Source organism: Pectinophora gossypiella, chromosome Z (assembly GCF_024362695.1).
Source record: "Pectinophora gossypiella chromosome Z, ilPecGoss1.1, whole genome shotgun sequence".
Classification (NCBI taxonomy): Eukaryota; Metazoa; Arthropoda; class Insecta; order Lepidoptera; family Gelechiidae; genus Pectinophora; species Pectinophora gossypiella.
The window spans coordinates 13565149-13580857 of NC_065433.1; the positions used below are offsets into that span (position 1 = coordinate 13565149).

Consider the following 15709-nt stretch of genomic DNA (forward strand, 5'->3'; position numbering starts at 1 on the left):
TGAGTTTTAATGTTTCATTGTTTTCGGAGTCTTATAAGCCGGATATTTCATTAACAGGTTATGGACGATCACTGGGAGAATGAAATTACTGAGTACGGAGCAGTCAATATAACGGGGTTCCGGATCGTCGACCACTCGCGCAAGATTGTGCGCGATTTCATGGACGGTTTGCGCAGAATGGACCCTCGGTTCAAGGGGACCATATCGGTAAGTACCCGGTTTCCATTACGATACACCACTTGAGTCCACTATGACACTGTTGGATTAATTCGCGAACACTGATTTGGGTAGATTGCAAGATCCGGTTTATCAAACTTGGATTTGGGTCCGTTATAGGATCTTAATCTACTGATTGGTTGAACTTTCACTTCCTATAGTGCATTGACTAACAACCACAACGATATTTCGAATATTATGTTTTGTAGCATTTGATTTAATTAGCAATTATTTTAAGTGTTCTATTTAATAACTAAAGAAAATGTATCCTCATGAACGGTACATTCCTGCGTTGCCACGCCACATCATAAAAGCTTTACGATTACAGGCGTCTTTCCTTACAAACTGTTGATAACCTGTCGAGCTTTGAAATTCGACGGTATCCGGCACAACGTGGTGGAAATGTTCTTGATATCACTTTGCTGCAGCATAAGAAGTCCCAGTTTGAAATCGGATGAGACTATATTACTCATATTTGGAATATTTTGTATCCTCATCTGCAAGAAGGTGCTTGGTACAATACAGTACTATAAAGAAAATTTTGTTGTCGAATAATAACACGTTTATGTAGATTTTACTAACTCACGCACACCCTAATGAAGCCGTAAGTGGGTGCTCCTGCATAAATTATTATTCGTACGTCTTCCCGTCGCTTTGCGTACCTACGCTTACGCCTTTTTCGCTTCAGCAACGCAGTTAATACGCAAGAGAATTGTTTCAAAGTAAAGTTAACTCATCACGGTTGTTAACACGTTCCCAGTGTAACTCGTGTGAGTCTAATGTCAGTAGCTACTCCCAAAATCTCATTGGTTAATTTCGCCTATTTAAAAATTCATTGGGTTGTTATTGGTTAATTAGTTACCTACAATTATAATATTAACTTGATTACAGAAAAATGTACAGAGATATATCAATTTGTGTTCTACTTGAAGTAACAAAAATATAAGAGAAAATAGGAACAGAGATTACTAGAACAATAAAATTATTGTTCCAGAAAAAAGTAATCCTAAGTATAACTTCTCCGACTATGGCCCAATATCCATCCTACCATGTTTCTCCAAAGTCCTAGAAAGGCTCGTTCATAATCAATTTACTCGTTTTCCCTCCATGAACAACCTTAAACCCGTTCCAATCCGGCTTCTACATCGGCCATAGTATAACTACTGCGCTGGTCAATACATACGTTGACATTCGGCTAGGCATAGAAATTAGCAGCTGACTGTGTTCAATACGGTTGAGAACGATATCCTGCTGGCGTTGCTGTATTTTCTCCTGCAGTTGTTGACTAACTTCGTAGTTACCTGTATGGGCGCCAGCATCGCATTCATATTGAAATGAAGACTAATTCTTTGCGTGGTGTGATACTTCTGCTGGTATCCGTACCGCAGAGTGGCTGTAAAATTAATTACTCTCCCACTTGTTTCTACCAATCATTTACTTGCAGACGATTATCGCATGTACACACAGACACCCTTAAATAATCTCCCAGGTGCGATTCAGAGAACCAATAAAGGCCTCAAGTGCATCTCAGATTGTAGTTGCTGTTGTGGGCTAAACGTCAATCCGAGTAAGACATCTCAAGAATTCGCTTTGGTACTCTTCCTCCTATATTATGGTAACCAAAAATAGTCTTAAATAAATGTTGCTATTTGGGCAATAGGTCGCCTTTTGTGCCTATGTTTATTTATTTTTGATGGTGTGTCCTGTGGGCTCCATAAAGTATATTTTGGGCATGTTATAATACTCACTTAGGTATCCAACGTATTTACGTACTGTTTTTGTGATCTACCTGTACTTCAAACAGTTATTGATTAGTTTGGCTCTAGATAACGAACCTATTAGGCAACACAATTTGTAAAACAATTTAATAATCATAGCTTTAAGTCACGCCATCCTTATTTAAGACTACGAACCAACCCAAATAATAAAACCTCAAAAGTAACCTGATTAAAACGATGGTTTGATACAAAAAGAGAAATATTACTTATTAAACGTTACGTTATATCGTACATAAGATGAATGTTTGATTAAATACCTACCTACATTCCTAATTATTAGGTACTTACCGAGAGTCTAAAAAGGCCACATAGAAGAAATTCATCTAAAAAGGAAATATTGCTATTTGCCATTTATTGGTATTACTTACACACTTACTTTTTATCCGCAAGTGTCAAATTGATATTGCTTTTTTATTTTCATTTTTTTTTATAAACACCTCTTGATAATGTTCCTAAAGGCTCAAACTGCACTTATGTATGATGGAGTGCAAGTATTGATGGACGCCCTTGGAAGGCTTTGGAGGAAGAAGCCCGATGCTTTTAGAAGCGCACTACGACGTGCTGCGGGTCAAGCTAATTCCACTAAAGTCATCGACTGCAATCCAGGAAAAAGTTGGGTTGTGCCGTTTGAGCACGGCGATAAAATATCAAGGCTTATTAAAAAAGTAAGTTAATCAATATCGTAACATTGTTATGGAAACTTTTTTATATGTCAATCACGATGTTCTATTTTATAATTTTAAAAGCTTTTAAACTATTATATAAACTACTCATGTTTCGGATGCTTTATTAGTCTTAGAACAATCCTTTAGTATTTGCCTTTTACCAAGATAACAAATACTATTTAGTTTATCATCTAAACAGTTCTTGAGACATCCAAGGATCAACAGTCAACAATCTTCATCAACTCTTGCAAAAAAAAAAAAAACATTTACATCCACAGAATAATAGCTTTTCTTTCCAGACGGATATTGAAGGCCTTACTGGGAATATTTCCTTCAACGAGGAAGGCCATCGTCATAATTTTAGCTTGCAAGTGGTGGAAATGACTGTGCAAAGTGCTATGCTTCAGGTAAACTTCATTGTGGAAACTTTCCATAGCAGGCTCTTCGCAATTCACTTTATATTTTAATTTTTCTGTAATGTTAGTTTTCCCAGTAATCGTATTTCTTTATAAAATATGATATATAAATACCTACATTTTATGTCTTACTTTGCCCCACTTAAATATGATTTTCTATATAAGTAAAGGTTTTTGGGTTTATACATTTCTAAAGGTATATTTGTTTTCCCTCAAAGATTAATTTTAACTTTATTTTGTCGTCCTTACTTCTGTTCTACAACTTACTAATGATTTCTCGCCGTTCATAAATCAATACGCTCAAAGTTCGAGAGCCATTCTTCCGGTTGCTACTTTGGGAAACTTTTGAATTTGATGTTAATTGTGGACTGTTTTTATTTCATTCAAAAAGTTTCAGTTACTTACAATTTATTTGAATACGGTATAATTTTATCTAAACTGTTTTTAGGAAACAATGTTTTAATTTACATTAAGGGTGATTAATTGCTTTTTCGTTATTGATCCCTTGGTTATGAATGGTTACGTTTACTATAAAATATTTGAAGCTACTGTAAATATTACATTAATGAGTCAGTATTCTGTATGTTGTAATTGTAACTAAGCTGCAAATATGCTACCACCAGGTGGCAACTTGGACAGATGCCCACGGTTTATCATTAATGCCTCCGAAGTTCGTTCAGCTTCGCTCACCCGCATCTTACGACACAAACAAAACGTATATGGTCACTACGATTCTTCAAGAACCTTATCTGATGCAAAAGACGGAGCGAGGCCACAAAGAAGACCATTTGTATGGTTTTGTCAAAGATCTTATGGATTTGATCGCAAAGAAACTTGGTATCAAATGTAAGTTTGCCAGTGTTTAGTAGCAACTTTTTTAAATGTACTTATAACATTATTATATTTCTAATATATTTTTAAGTTGGTCCCGGCTGCATTAGCAGTCGTTAATAACCACCAATCCGCACTGGGTCCGCGTGGTGGTTTAAGGCCCGATCTCCCTATCCATCCATAGGGAATCCCCGTGCCCCAGCAGTGGGGACGTTAATGGGCTGGTGATGATGATATTTTTAGTAAGTAGTTAATGTTCTCAATTAGACTTGAAAATAAAAATAGGTAGTCAATTTATAAGGTTTGCAAAACCGGCTTTACTTAGTTTCTAAAATTATTAAATTATTTTAGATGAACTACGATTGGTGAGGGATGGCAAGTATGGAAGTGAGAATCCTTCAGAGGGCTGGACGGGGATGATAGGTGAAATACTTCGGAAGGTAAGTGAAATTGTCTATAATGTCGAATACGTATAATTTTAGAAAATGAGGGAAGAGTTTTGAAGTAAATAACGCGGTGTCGGTAGCGGACCCCACTGTAATTATAATGTACTTAATAGGGTAATTTATTGAAAACATTTTCATTTTATTTTAACATACTTACGTATAATAATAGGTGCTCTAATTGTTCTTCGATCTTTTAGAGTAGCAATAACGTGCCATTTCTGCGTTTGATATATTATTATATTAATGCAAAATTAAACATTGTATATGAATTATTCGCTCTATCTCCTAAAATGGATTATACGACAAAGTGACGGGCGGCGGCTGGATACATTTAATAGTCCGTGATGAGCCCGGGATTATCGCCGCTGATCCGAATCACGCCACTGAGTCAACCTGTTCAAAGTTTAACCTTTTCCTTCAAATAAATATTCATTGCGAGGTACCTTCATCTATGCAGCTTTTGATTCCATACAAAATGAATCAAATTTCTAAATGCGGGCCTAACCAAAAGCAAAAGACAAAGCGCAAAAGACATCTTGATGTGTGGTTAACAAAAACGTTACGACGCATACAGAGTGCTAATAACAGCGGAACTCACTTTACGACTGCCACGTTCAGTATTTCCAGTATTTTGACGGTAAACAAGAGGAATGACACAAATTCTTCGGCTAGACAGAAAAAAAGGACTGGAGTTTTTATTAAAAACGAACATAGCATAGTAAATCTATTCCATGTACTGAGAAATATAAAGAGCTGAATTTATGTGGCTTGTTCTTGGGTATAAAATAATGGAGGCTCTTCGAGATATGCCCCGTCAGCGTTACTTTAGACTTTTTGCCGAGATGCAATCTTGGTACAGCATGAATAAACTTCACAAGCGCTGCCTGATCTCAGACTGTTCGACAACGTTATAAATTTACTTGCTTGCCCCCGGCATTTCTTTTTTTATGTAATATTTACTACTAAGTATAGTTTTAAAATTGTTGGAAGAAAGTTATTGTTTTCTTTCTATCTCGATAAGGAACTAAAGTAGAGAACGTCTATTTTTTTTAAACAGCTATCATGGTAATTATCGTTACGTTCTGCCGTTACACTGTTACCTGTGTGATAAGGAGTAGACTCCTTCTATCTTATAGTAAATCTATAGGTTTATTCATTGACACCTTTCAATCATATTCAGTGGACTCATTTTTTTGTTTTGCTTCATTCCTACAAGATGTTTTAGTCAATTTCTCTAGCTACGAGTAATTCTTAATGAATGTTTCCTAATTTTCGTTTGCAGTAATATCTACAGAGTGAAAAATAATAATTTATTTTATTTCGAGATTATCATTTAATCTATAGGAATCTAATTCAGACAAATGTAATACAATATCTCTGAATATATTCTTCTGCCAATAATATACAATGAAGAACAAAATTGGATTCAAGTGCGCACACATCGATTTGCATAAATCCCGTGGAAGTGTATGAGATTCAGCGCTACATTTATCAAAATGGGCTCAACCTTTTGAGGGTATAATGGTATTAACAAGGGTAAATCTTATTGTAGCCGCCTTGATGTGAAGGCAGAGTATAATAAATTAAAAAATCATTTAGGTACATTATGTATTTATATTTACGTTATTTTCTAATAATAAGATAAGATGTGTTTGAACCCATGTGACATTTTTCAACTATTTTTTTTTGTTTTGTTATATAGGAGGCAGATATGGCAGTAGCACCTTTGGCGATAACTGTTGACCGTGAGCGGGTAGTAGACTTTACTGAGCCCTTCTTAGCTGTCGATAATCCTATAATTCACACAAGAGTACCTAAACAACTATCTGACACTTTCAGCTTCTTAAGACCGTTATCGAAAGAAATTTGGGTAAGTATTTTCAAACGTTCAATAGATTTCTAGAATTTTATTTCAATAGATGTTAAAATTCATAACTCTATTTAAATACGCATACGTATTCATACTTGACGATAACACATACGTACGTTAAAATCGACGTCACAAGAAGCAAAACCAAACAGTAAGCAAAAGTTAGAGTTCCCATCTCCATAACAAGCTACGCCGCTTCGGGCGTATCCAAACATTTTGCCGATAAAACTATGTTTCTTTACATGAATGTTTATGAAATCTTCTGGACTAGAACAATGGTTTTAGCGTCAGAACATTCAAAATCGAAACATATAATAATATACCTATATCTTATAAATTCTGATACGACACGATTCATTTATAACAAACATTATAGAAGGAAAAATTGAAGGGAAGAGAGGAAGGGGTAGACCTAGGATAACATTTATGAAACAAATAAAAGAGAAGGTGCAGGTCGTGTCGTATCGGGAGGTGAAAGTTTTGGCGGGAAGAAGAGAGGAATGGCGATTACTCCACCGACAAGAGCGCAGCTCTTAAATAGAGAGAGAGATCTTATAAATTAAGTACTGTTTTTTAAATACCTTTTACGTTGAAACTTGAATTTTATTACAATCTTAGAAAACATATTCACTCACTTACAATTTCGATAGATATACAGGGTGTTAATTACATTGTAACGAAATCTTTGGAGGACGATTCAGTTATATAATATCAAGTGCGTCACCATGAAGGAAAACACTTGAAAGAAATTGACATACCTACTTGTATTAACAATTTTTAAGGATTATGATAAAGTTTTCGTTTTTAAGTTTATGTTCATTCTTGAATGTTCTTTAAATTGTTCTTTTACAGCTATGTGTACTCTTCAGTTTCTTTGCTGTAAGCATTGTTCTTTTCTTGGTGTCAAGATTCTCCCCACATGAATGGAGATCAGTGTCCATATCAGATACTCATTTAGACCACCCTGTCAGCAGTACTAATGAGGTAAGTCGTATAACTTATTTAGTCTACTGGTTTAGATTCACATCGAGTTGGTGTTGTACTACAACCTACGAAATCATGTATTTATCATATATTTCCAGATTATCTTACACAATGAATTTAGTATTTGGAACTCGTTTTGGTTCTCACTTGGTTCGTTTATGCAACAAGGCAGCGACGTGGTACCAAGGTGCGTGATAAACCGAATACACAATATTACTTTGCATGGAAAATTCTTTCAATATCTTGAAGTAAAGCACAACAAAGTTTGCCAATGTTCCAGCATTTTAAGTAATGCGGTCAATATTACAAAGGGGCTGTAGTAGAGAGCTCTAGATTAAATTCCATGTCGTGAGTTAAATCGTGCGTGTTGAGATATAGGGACAGTACATTGTGTATATAAGTGAATGTCGGGCAAGGAGGAGGCTCCATAATCACCTTGTTATGTCTACCGATGCGAAATGCTGTGTGTAATAAAATTACTTATCTATATTTCTCCCCTTTCCCGAGAAAAATTTATAAAACGCAATTGTGTTATTCTTAACTACAAGAAAAATATACTTTCATTTTATATTCAAAGGAAAAGGAAATTCGATCATTTTTGAGTCAGTAACGGTAATGGAAATGCAATGGTCCTGACATGACAGTAGTATGTGGCAAAAATAATATAAATGTAAATTATTTGATCAAGCGCACGATTTGTGGCGATGTAACGTGAATAGTTGAATTATTAAGTTGTATGAACTATCATATTTGTAATCAGTAGGGAAAACTGTAAAAGTACAATTACCTTTTTAGATCATTGTCGGGAAGGATAGTTGGTACTGTTTGGTGGTTCTTTGCACTCATCTTAGTGTGCTCGTACACGGCGAACCTGGCGGCTTATCTCATAGTGGAGCGTATATCAGAGCCGGCTAAGTCGCTCAACTACCCGTCTAACATGGCGCATTCCGAAGTAAGAAACACATGCCCTATTACCAGATACAGGTAACAAATTTAAGTCAGTAAGCTCAGCGCACTGCCACAGCGACTGAAGAATTTTTATAACAATACGGGTACAAATTGACAGAATAATTTACCAAAAATATAAAAACATTCGTACTTACATGTGGGAATGTATTTTTTATATTCTTCCTCATTCTCTGGACAATCAGGGTTCTTACAGAAAAATCAAGATTATTTAAAAAAAGATTAAATAAAAGACATTTAATAATTAAAATATATTTGATACTTAAAAAAGAAAAATGAAAATTATTTTTTTAATAGAACTTAACCTTTCACGTTTTATGGGTTGTGATTTGTTTTTTAGATAAGTCACGCAATGCCATGGAGCATTCTAGACCAAGACCCGATGATGAGTGGGACGTCACTGGCACACTACACTCTAGACAGGGAGGGTGAGATTGCTTGCGATACAATGTCACGTGTTTGCAGATATAAGCACGTTAATTTCGCCATTGCCACGACCAAAGGATCGCCTCTAAGGTGAGCGACACAAAATCCTGGGATTCTGTAAGATTACGTGATGCGCTTTCACAAGAGGGTAGCGTTGCGTACAACTGGATGTTGCATATCTCATAATGTCGCAGTTTCACCGCTTCTTGAACAAAATATTTCGTTCAGTGGGTTTTGTTGCTTTTGATAAATAAAAAATGGATTTTAGATAAGTCAAAAAAATTTCAGAAATTTTTAGTCAAACTACTAAATAATACTAAGTATCCGGTACAAAATTGAATTGTAACCTAATAACGAACAAGACAACTGACTAATTGCTTACCTACTACTTAAGTACTTAACTATCAACATAAATTTATTATGCTGTCGTATACGACTTCATGGTGTTGTTAATTTATTTGATTGAAATGTTGGGCAATTCAAGTGTAAAATTGAAATACTTTGCTGCTGTCTATAAACCTTTAGAGGCACTGGATGTGAACATAACAATATTCATGTCATCGTAGCGTAAATTCTGTGACATGCTGGCGCGTGCTTTGACCAATCACCCGTTTTACAAAACTGTACAGCTAGTCAATATAAATCGTTCACTTGTTTCAATGTGCAGCTTTTTCCTCTTTAGCCTAGTTTTGACATCATCATGTAAGTAACTGGTTGTTTTCAAATGGGTGCATGTCTTGACAACCACACTAAAATACCAAAATCGGAAAAAGTCCCGAATACTTAATCCGTTGCTTTACGATTGTAGAGTGAAAATAAAAGAGGTCGATCGTACTTTAATACGTTAGGTATATTGTAGGACGAGCGCAAACTCCAGCGTAAATTTCCTCTATAGACGGCCGCTCCCACTATCTAGCTGAAATCTCTGTTCTATGCGGTAATTCCCCTCTGAATACTGAAAAGTCGTAAATTTACATGGGCCCCGTCAGTAGGGAAGACTTTGCTCTCTGCATTTCGAATTTATACCATCCCATTTTTATGGTACACGATTTGCGACGTGATTTTTAACAACAAGTTAAAATTTACATTTTATATGACACGGAGGTGGTTTTACGGCGCGATATGATATTGAGGAGATGAGAACTTCGAGGGAGTTGGGTCGCTTCTGTAATAACTTCACCGCCAACTGTAGTGTATATTTTACTAAAAATAAATGAAATGAATTCTTTTTCAGAGAAGGGATCAATCTAGCTCTCGTAAGTTTGAAGAAGGATGGAGTTATTAAGAAGCTTTGGCGCAAATGGCTACTTAGTAAGAAGCCGGATTGCGATATGGTTAAAGATGAGGTAAGATATTGCCGTATGAAGTTAATTTTATTTGCCTATTCTATAAGCATATATTTTTCACTTATGTTTTTATTATAGGAGACGACGATAACGGAAATGACGCTGAGTCAAGTGGCGGGTATATTCTACGTGTTGGTGGGTGGGTTAGCATTAGCTTTGGCAGTGGCCTTGATGGAGTTTTGCCAGCACGGACGCCAGGAGGCGGCACGGGCTAACGTGCCGTTGCGCGCCGCACTCACAGCGAAGGCACGACTTGCGTCTCGCGTTGAACGGAAAGCGCCTCCTCAACGCACGCCCCAACGAGATCACGACCGCCTGCCTTGGAACGGGGGTGCATTCGCGGGGGTGAGCTCATCATGAGATTGTTTGCTGTTCATATTTATGGCTTCAATTCATCAGTCACAAACTTCTAAAGTTTGGGGTTGTCAGCCTCGCATTGAAGTTTACTCCTGTTTTTTTTAATTAAACCCTGTATATTTGTTTGTTTGTATACTTCAAATTTTACGAAAACAATCTTGATACCGAGTTCTAAAACATAGACATCCAAATCTAGGGATTTTCGGTCTCACACTTATTATGAATAATATACCTAATATTGAACATTCCGCCCACCTAGGACGTACGTAATGTACATTGATAATTATGGTGAACTGTATAATAAACTTGAAAATAAAGAACATAGGTAATTGTTTTGGAATAATATTCTTTTCACTTATCGGTAACAAACAAAGTTTGGAAGTTGGCATTACTTACATTTTAGAGTCTATGTGATGATGGAGAGTCAAGGGGTGGACATTAAAACTCTTCAACTATTACTAGTAACCGCGTCGAATTTCGACTCATTTGATTCCTTTAAACATGTTCTATACGGCATCCTTGGTGTTGACAACGAGATTCTGATGATGGAGTGTCAAGGGGTGGTCAGTGGAACTCTTATACCGATGTAAGACACTCACTTAGGTCAATTTTGGTTTTAATTTGCTTCACGGTTTTCATTTAATTATTTGTAGTTTTTGGAACAACCATTAACCTAACTTAAAAGATTTTTTATTTATTTTATAATAATAATAAACGCTTTCTAAAGTCGTATGCAAAAGACTCCGCATAAATTATGTAGAGATAAAGTTATTTTACCTTCGTCAGTTATTCTTTTAATGCTATCTCAACATAATTATCAGCAGGTTTATACTACATAATATTTTCCAAATTTAATTTAATTTTGCATAACTTTATTTTGAAAACATGTAACATTTAATCTTTTTTATTCTTGTTTAATTAATTTATCTTTGTATTTTATGTTTAGTACAATGACTTCCTCTTAGGAAGAGAACTGTTGGGGCGACCACATCGGAAGATATATTAATAGCTGGTAATGTATGTTTAAGGCTATGAAAACCCACTTACAACGTGTTCACCTCCAACCCTTTTAGGATAATAGCCATCTGTACACTTACTGTGATCGTTTTCTTGAATGTTTTCCTGAATATGCCACAAAAACTGCTATTTCTAATGCAATTGATAATTTATCATCCTGGAATTCCCCCTTTTTAAAATGTTTTTCATTAAAATCTTATGCAACTTCAAGCATTATGAATGTTACCTATTCCTGAAACTGAGCATGAAACAGTATTTATTAAGATATTTCATTTTGATTGATACAATAAAGTACCTCTTCAATTATTTTGTATTCATGACACATGTTTCATGTAATTGGCAACATTATTATTAAAAAGGCCCGTTAAAGGTGCACCGCAGGGAATACCTTTTCTCGCATTTCTTTATTTAGCCTTTTTTATAAGAAATTACAGATGGTTTACTGTTTTGCATTTGTTCCTACTTTCCTTTTGAATTCCAGCAAGAAATGATGTAGCAATATTTTACAGTATTTCACCGCTGGCAACCAGATCTCTCAAGACGATGCTGTACACGCCAGTTTTACTCACGTCTGATCCGCGGAGAAGGGCGGCGGTGTCAACGTACGTCGTTCGTCCATCAGTAAACCACCTAACAACAGCGTCGATTTGTATCAACTCTAAACATTATAGTTCATGTTACAATCGTAGACAGCCTTCCTAACGTGACTTGAACATGTGTATGTCATGCACTTGCGTGAAATGCAGCTGCATTATTTCCATCAACCTGAACAGTCGCTAGTGTAAATAAGAGTAATTTGAAATTTTTGCCGAGTGACTGAAAAGATAAATAAACATGCAAGTTGCGTTCGGTAGGTACTGTTCTAAGAAGATATCATTTAAGTAAGTAACTGTTATCTTTGTATCTTCTATGTTAATTTGCGCTATGCCATGTTTTCCAATTACAAGTAGTATAAGGGTGAGTACACTTGAGCATGTACTTGAAACAGAGCCATGAGCTGCAAGCGAACTTTAAGCATCGTGTTTGGCGTTTTTTTAAAACTTGTTTTTATACTAGCGCCGCGCTATGATGCTGTCGGATTTCAACGAAAAATAAATGAAAACAATAATACAGAAAGAAATGTTAAATGTTTTAATGCTCACGTACCCTTTCGCAGATCAGTTACATTTCATGGAAATTCTTTAAACTGAGCTTTTGCTTTTATTAAACTCGAGAATATGCTCTTGTATATATTTACCTGCACCTTGCTGTTCTTTTAGCCTAGACTTGTTATAGTAACGAATGAATATTATGTAGACGACGAGTTGTAAAACATGGACAACGACCTGATGATGGGTGACTAAGGAGCATCCTCTACCACGTTATGTTATTTACTGTGGTTTAAGTTATATTTTATCTTCATTGAGATGATAATGTTCTTATCACAAATCATTAAAATCATTTGTGTAAACGTTATCTGATTTCTTATTTTAACTCATTACTCATATTTAAAAAGAGATTAAAGTCATTAGTTCAATATTTTGATTTGTTTTCTATACTTATCTATATTATTTTAGGTAGATTCTTGTAATTTTCTTTAAACGAATGTTTATGTACTTATTAGATAGTTAAACTAGAATGTATTTAGAAAATCACATTTAGTACCTACCTAAATCATTTACCATTTGCTCTGTATACCATGATGTACTGATCCGCATTTCTTTTTAAATTCAATGAGCGATAGAAGAGATATTAACTGCGTAACCATGACATTGGCTCCAAGCGGCTCCATTTCTAGGTAGGTATTGATGGAACGTCGAATTTAAATTTTAAAATATCTCATTTTGTACTATTAAATTATCTCCTGTTTATAGTCAATGTTCAATAGGTACAGCGATATAATTTATTAAATTCTAATCAGTATATCTACAATCATTTAATGACTGCTTTTAATCTTGTAGTAGATAATAAAATATAAAATATTAATCATGTTTTCGTAAGTTTTAATGGTTAGTAAAAGTAGTGATAGAAAAAATTTACTCAATTTCTTAGCGATGAGAACGATACTCTATACTTATAGCATAAAATAAGGAATATAATACTACGTATGTAACGGCAACTCTCCGCTCCCCACCAGCATCTGAGCTTGGTTTATCTCACCCCCCCTCGGTCACACTTTAGTCTTGAATCGTGAAAGATGCGTGCGGATTGTTGTTTTTATTTGTTATCACTTTAGTCTAAATATTCAAATTTTGAAATTGGACTCTGATTCGAATATTTGATCTCACCGTACTTGACCGCGCCGGCGCGCCTGCGTGGCGCCTACTTATAAATATTTTTCATGGTGATTGTTCATCAAAACATGCTAATAGTTTACAATAACGTTTTAACCTAAGCTATGTTCTTAATGTAAGTATTTAAAAATAATATGATTGCAATTAATTCGTTCAGAGATTATGAAGTCAAGTGTAAAGCCTATTTATTTATATTGTGCACCTTCATTGTTATTTTTTTTGTGTGTGATGTGTGTGGTAAATAAATAAATCAATATTAATTAAAATTAATTATCGTGTCCATGTCCCACCGGGGTAAGCAGAGACAGAACTTCTAATAATGACCAATGTTTGGGTTCGTATTAAGATCCGGGCCTTATTAAGAAACCTACGCTTATAGCGCACACTTCTTCTGCTTCTTCCATATTATAAAAAAATGCTTCTAGGTAAAATATTATTATGATTTTTAAATAGATTGTACAATCATATATCAACTGATAACATACTTATTTAAAGATTAAACTTGCTTATGTTTTATTTTGTGTGTTTAAATCCATATTAAGTATATTATCTAACATACATACATACAACAACATAATTTACCTCAATTGCTACGTTATTTAAACTAAGTAGTTGCTAATTTAGAAAATTATAATCGTCAACTAGATAAAACATACATAGATGCTGATTCCAGTACACATTGTCTAATTTTTTTATAAGTTATACCTGTCATTTTCTTTTCTTGACGAAATGGAAAGAGGCGGGTAATCGACAGGCATAAAATTTACGAAATATACGTCAATTCTACGCAGAAATTTCAAAAACTCTTCCGAAACCCGAAGGAATTAAGTTGACGGTAAAATTAACTGTTGTCAATCTTGCGTTCCTCAGCTTTTCGGTGGATAAGGAAATGACGGGTACTTATAACTTAAAATAAAAATTAGGAGGTGTCTGCAGGAATCGGGGCCATTATAATTTTTTTACTCAATTGAAACAAACATGACTATCTTAAAATATAAATCGAATTGAAATCAAACTTTATTGAACACACATACTATTTAAGGAATCCTATATACTTACTTAAAATATTTTAAAATATAGTACGTACTTACGGTTACTACCAATCTTAGCATAGTTAACCAAAATCAGCAGAAACAAGTTATTATCTACTTCGCATTTTGTTATAGATATAAATACCTGGTTTATACCTAATTATAATTTTATTGAGTCTGTAATTTACATAAAAAGGATACGTATATGAGTAGGTAGGTATATCTAACATTTAATAACTATTATATTATTATCACTAAGTGGTTCATTCTTGATGGTGCTGATTCCAGCAGATACCTCCCAATTTTATGTAAGTAATAAATACTTGTATTTTTCTATCCACCCAAAAGGTCAGGGATATTAGCAGTCTCTATCCTGAATCATTTACAGCTGTTTATTTTATAATGAATAAGGGAATGAAATAATAACCATTACATATCAAACATACGTACTTGTTCCCTTATTATGCTTCCCTTTTAACGTGTACTATTAACTTAATTCTGTTGAAAGGGTTATTCGCGAATGTTAAAATTTTGAAAGGGCAGTTATGATTGCTGCCTAAAAACGTATGTTCCATACATTTTTAGCCTGTCGATTGCCCGTCCCTTTCCTTTTCGGTGGATAACAAAATTAAAAGACCTTATACTGGACTTAAAATTAAATTAGGAGGTGTCTGCTAGAATTAGCCCTAGTGTTTTGAATGTTAAAGAAATAAATTACTGCCATTAGGGAAAGCATATCTACACTTAAAAGTAATTAATGAATGTAAGTACCCACTTAATATAGTTTTAAAATTTGTAACGAGTTTTTGCATCGTTCATTAAATGTCAAAATTTATTTAAAAATTATATTACGTCTTTTATTTAATATCCATTTCATGATATCAAAAATACAATAAAAACACACAGATTTTCATAATAAAGTTTAAGCTCGCAACTGACGTCACATTTTATGTTAAGATTTGAGCGATATGGAAACATCAGGATGATAGATGCAAGATTTTACCCTAAGAGTAAATTGAAACATTAATTTGAAGACGATTACTTCTGGTACTAACGCAGACTATGTTCAAGGGAATAAAAGAAGCCA

General features: G+C 34.6%; 1 protein-coding gene across 1 annotated transcript in view; it reads left to right on the plus strand.

The window, feature by feature from the left end:
• The window catches only part of LOC126380711 (glutamate receptor 1-like), a 44445-nt gene extending 32355 nt beyond the window's left edge, over positions 1-12090 (plus strand). Inside the window, exons 6-18 of the mRNA XM_050030306.1 lie at positions 58-207; positions 2453-2659; positions 2959-3066; positions 3699-3921; positions 4258-4346; positions 6055-6222; positions 7075-7206; positions 7305-7393; positions 8002-8158; positions 8513-8688; positions 9833-9944; positions 10023-10289; positions 11828-12090. Coding sequence (XP_049886263.1) covers positions 58-207; positions 2453-2659; positions 2959-3066; positions 3699-3921; positions 4258-4346; positions 6055-6222; positions 7075-7206; positions 7305-7393; positions 8002-8158; positions 8513-8688; positions 9833-9944; positions 10023-10289; positions 11828-11893 — 1944 coding nt within the window. The 3' untranslated portion in view covers positions 11894-12090. The remainder of the gene's footprint in view (positions 1-57; positions 208-2452; positions 2660-2958; positions 3067-3698; positions 3922-4257; positions 4347-6054; positions 6223-7074; positions 7207-7304; positions 7394-8001; positions 8159-8512; positions 8689-9832; positions 9945-10022; positions 10290-11827) is intronic.
• Positions 12091-15709: the final 3619 nt, after the last annotated feature.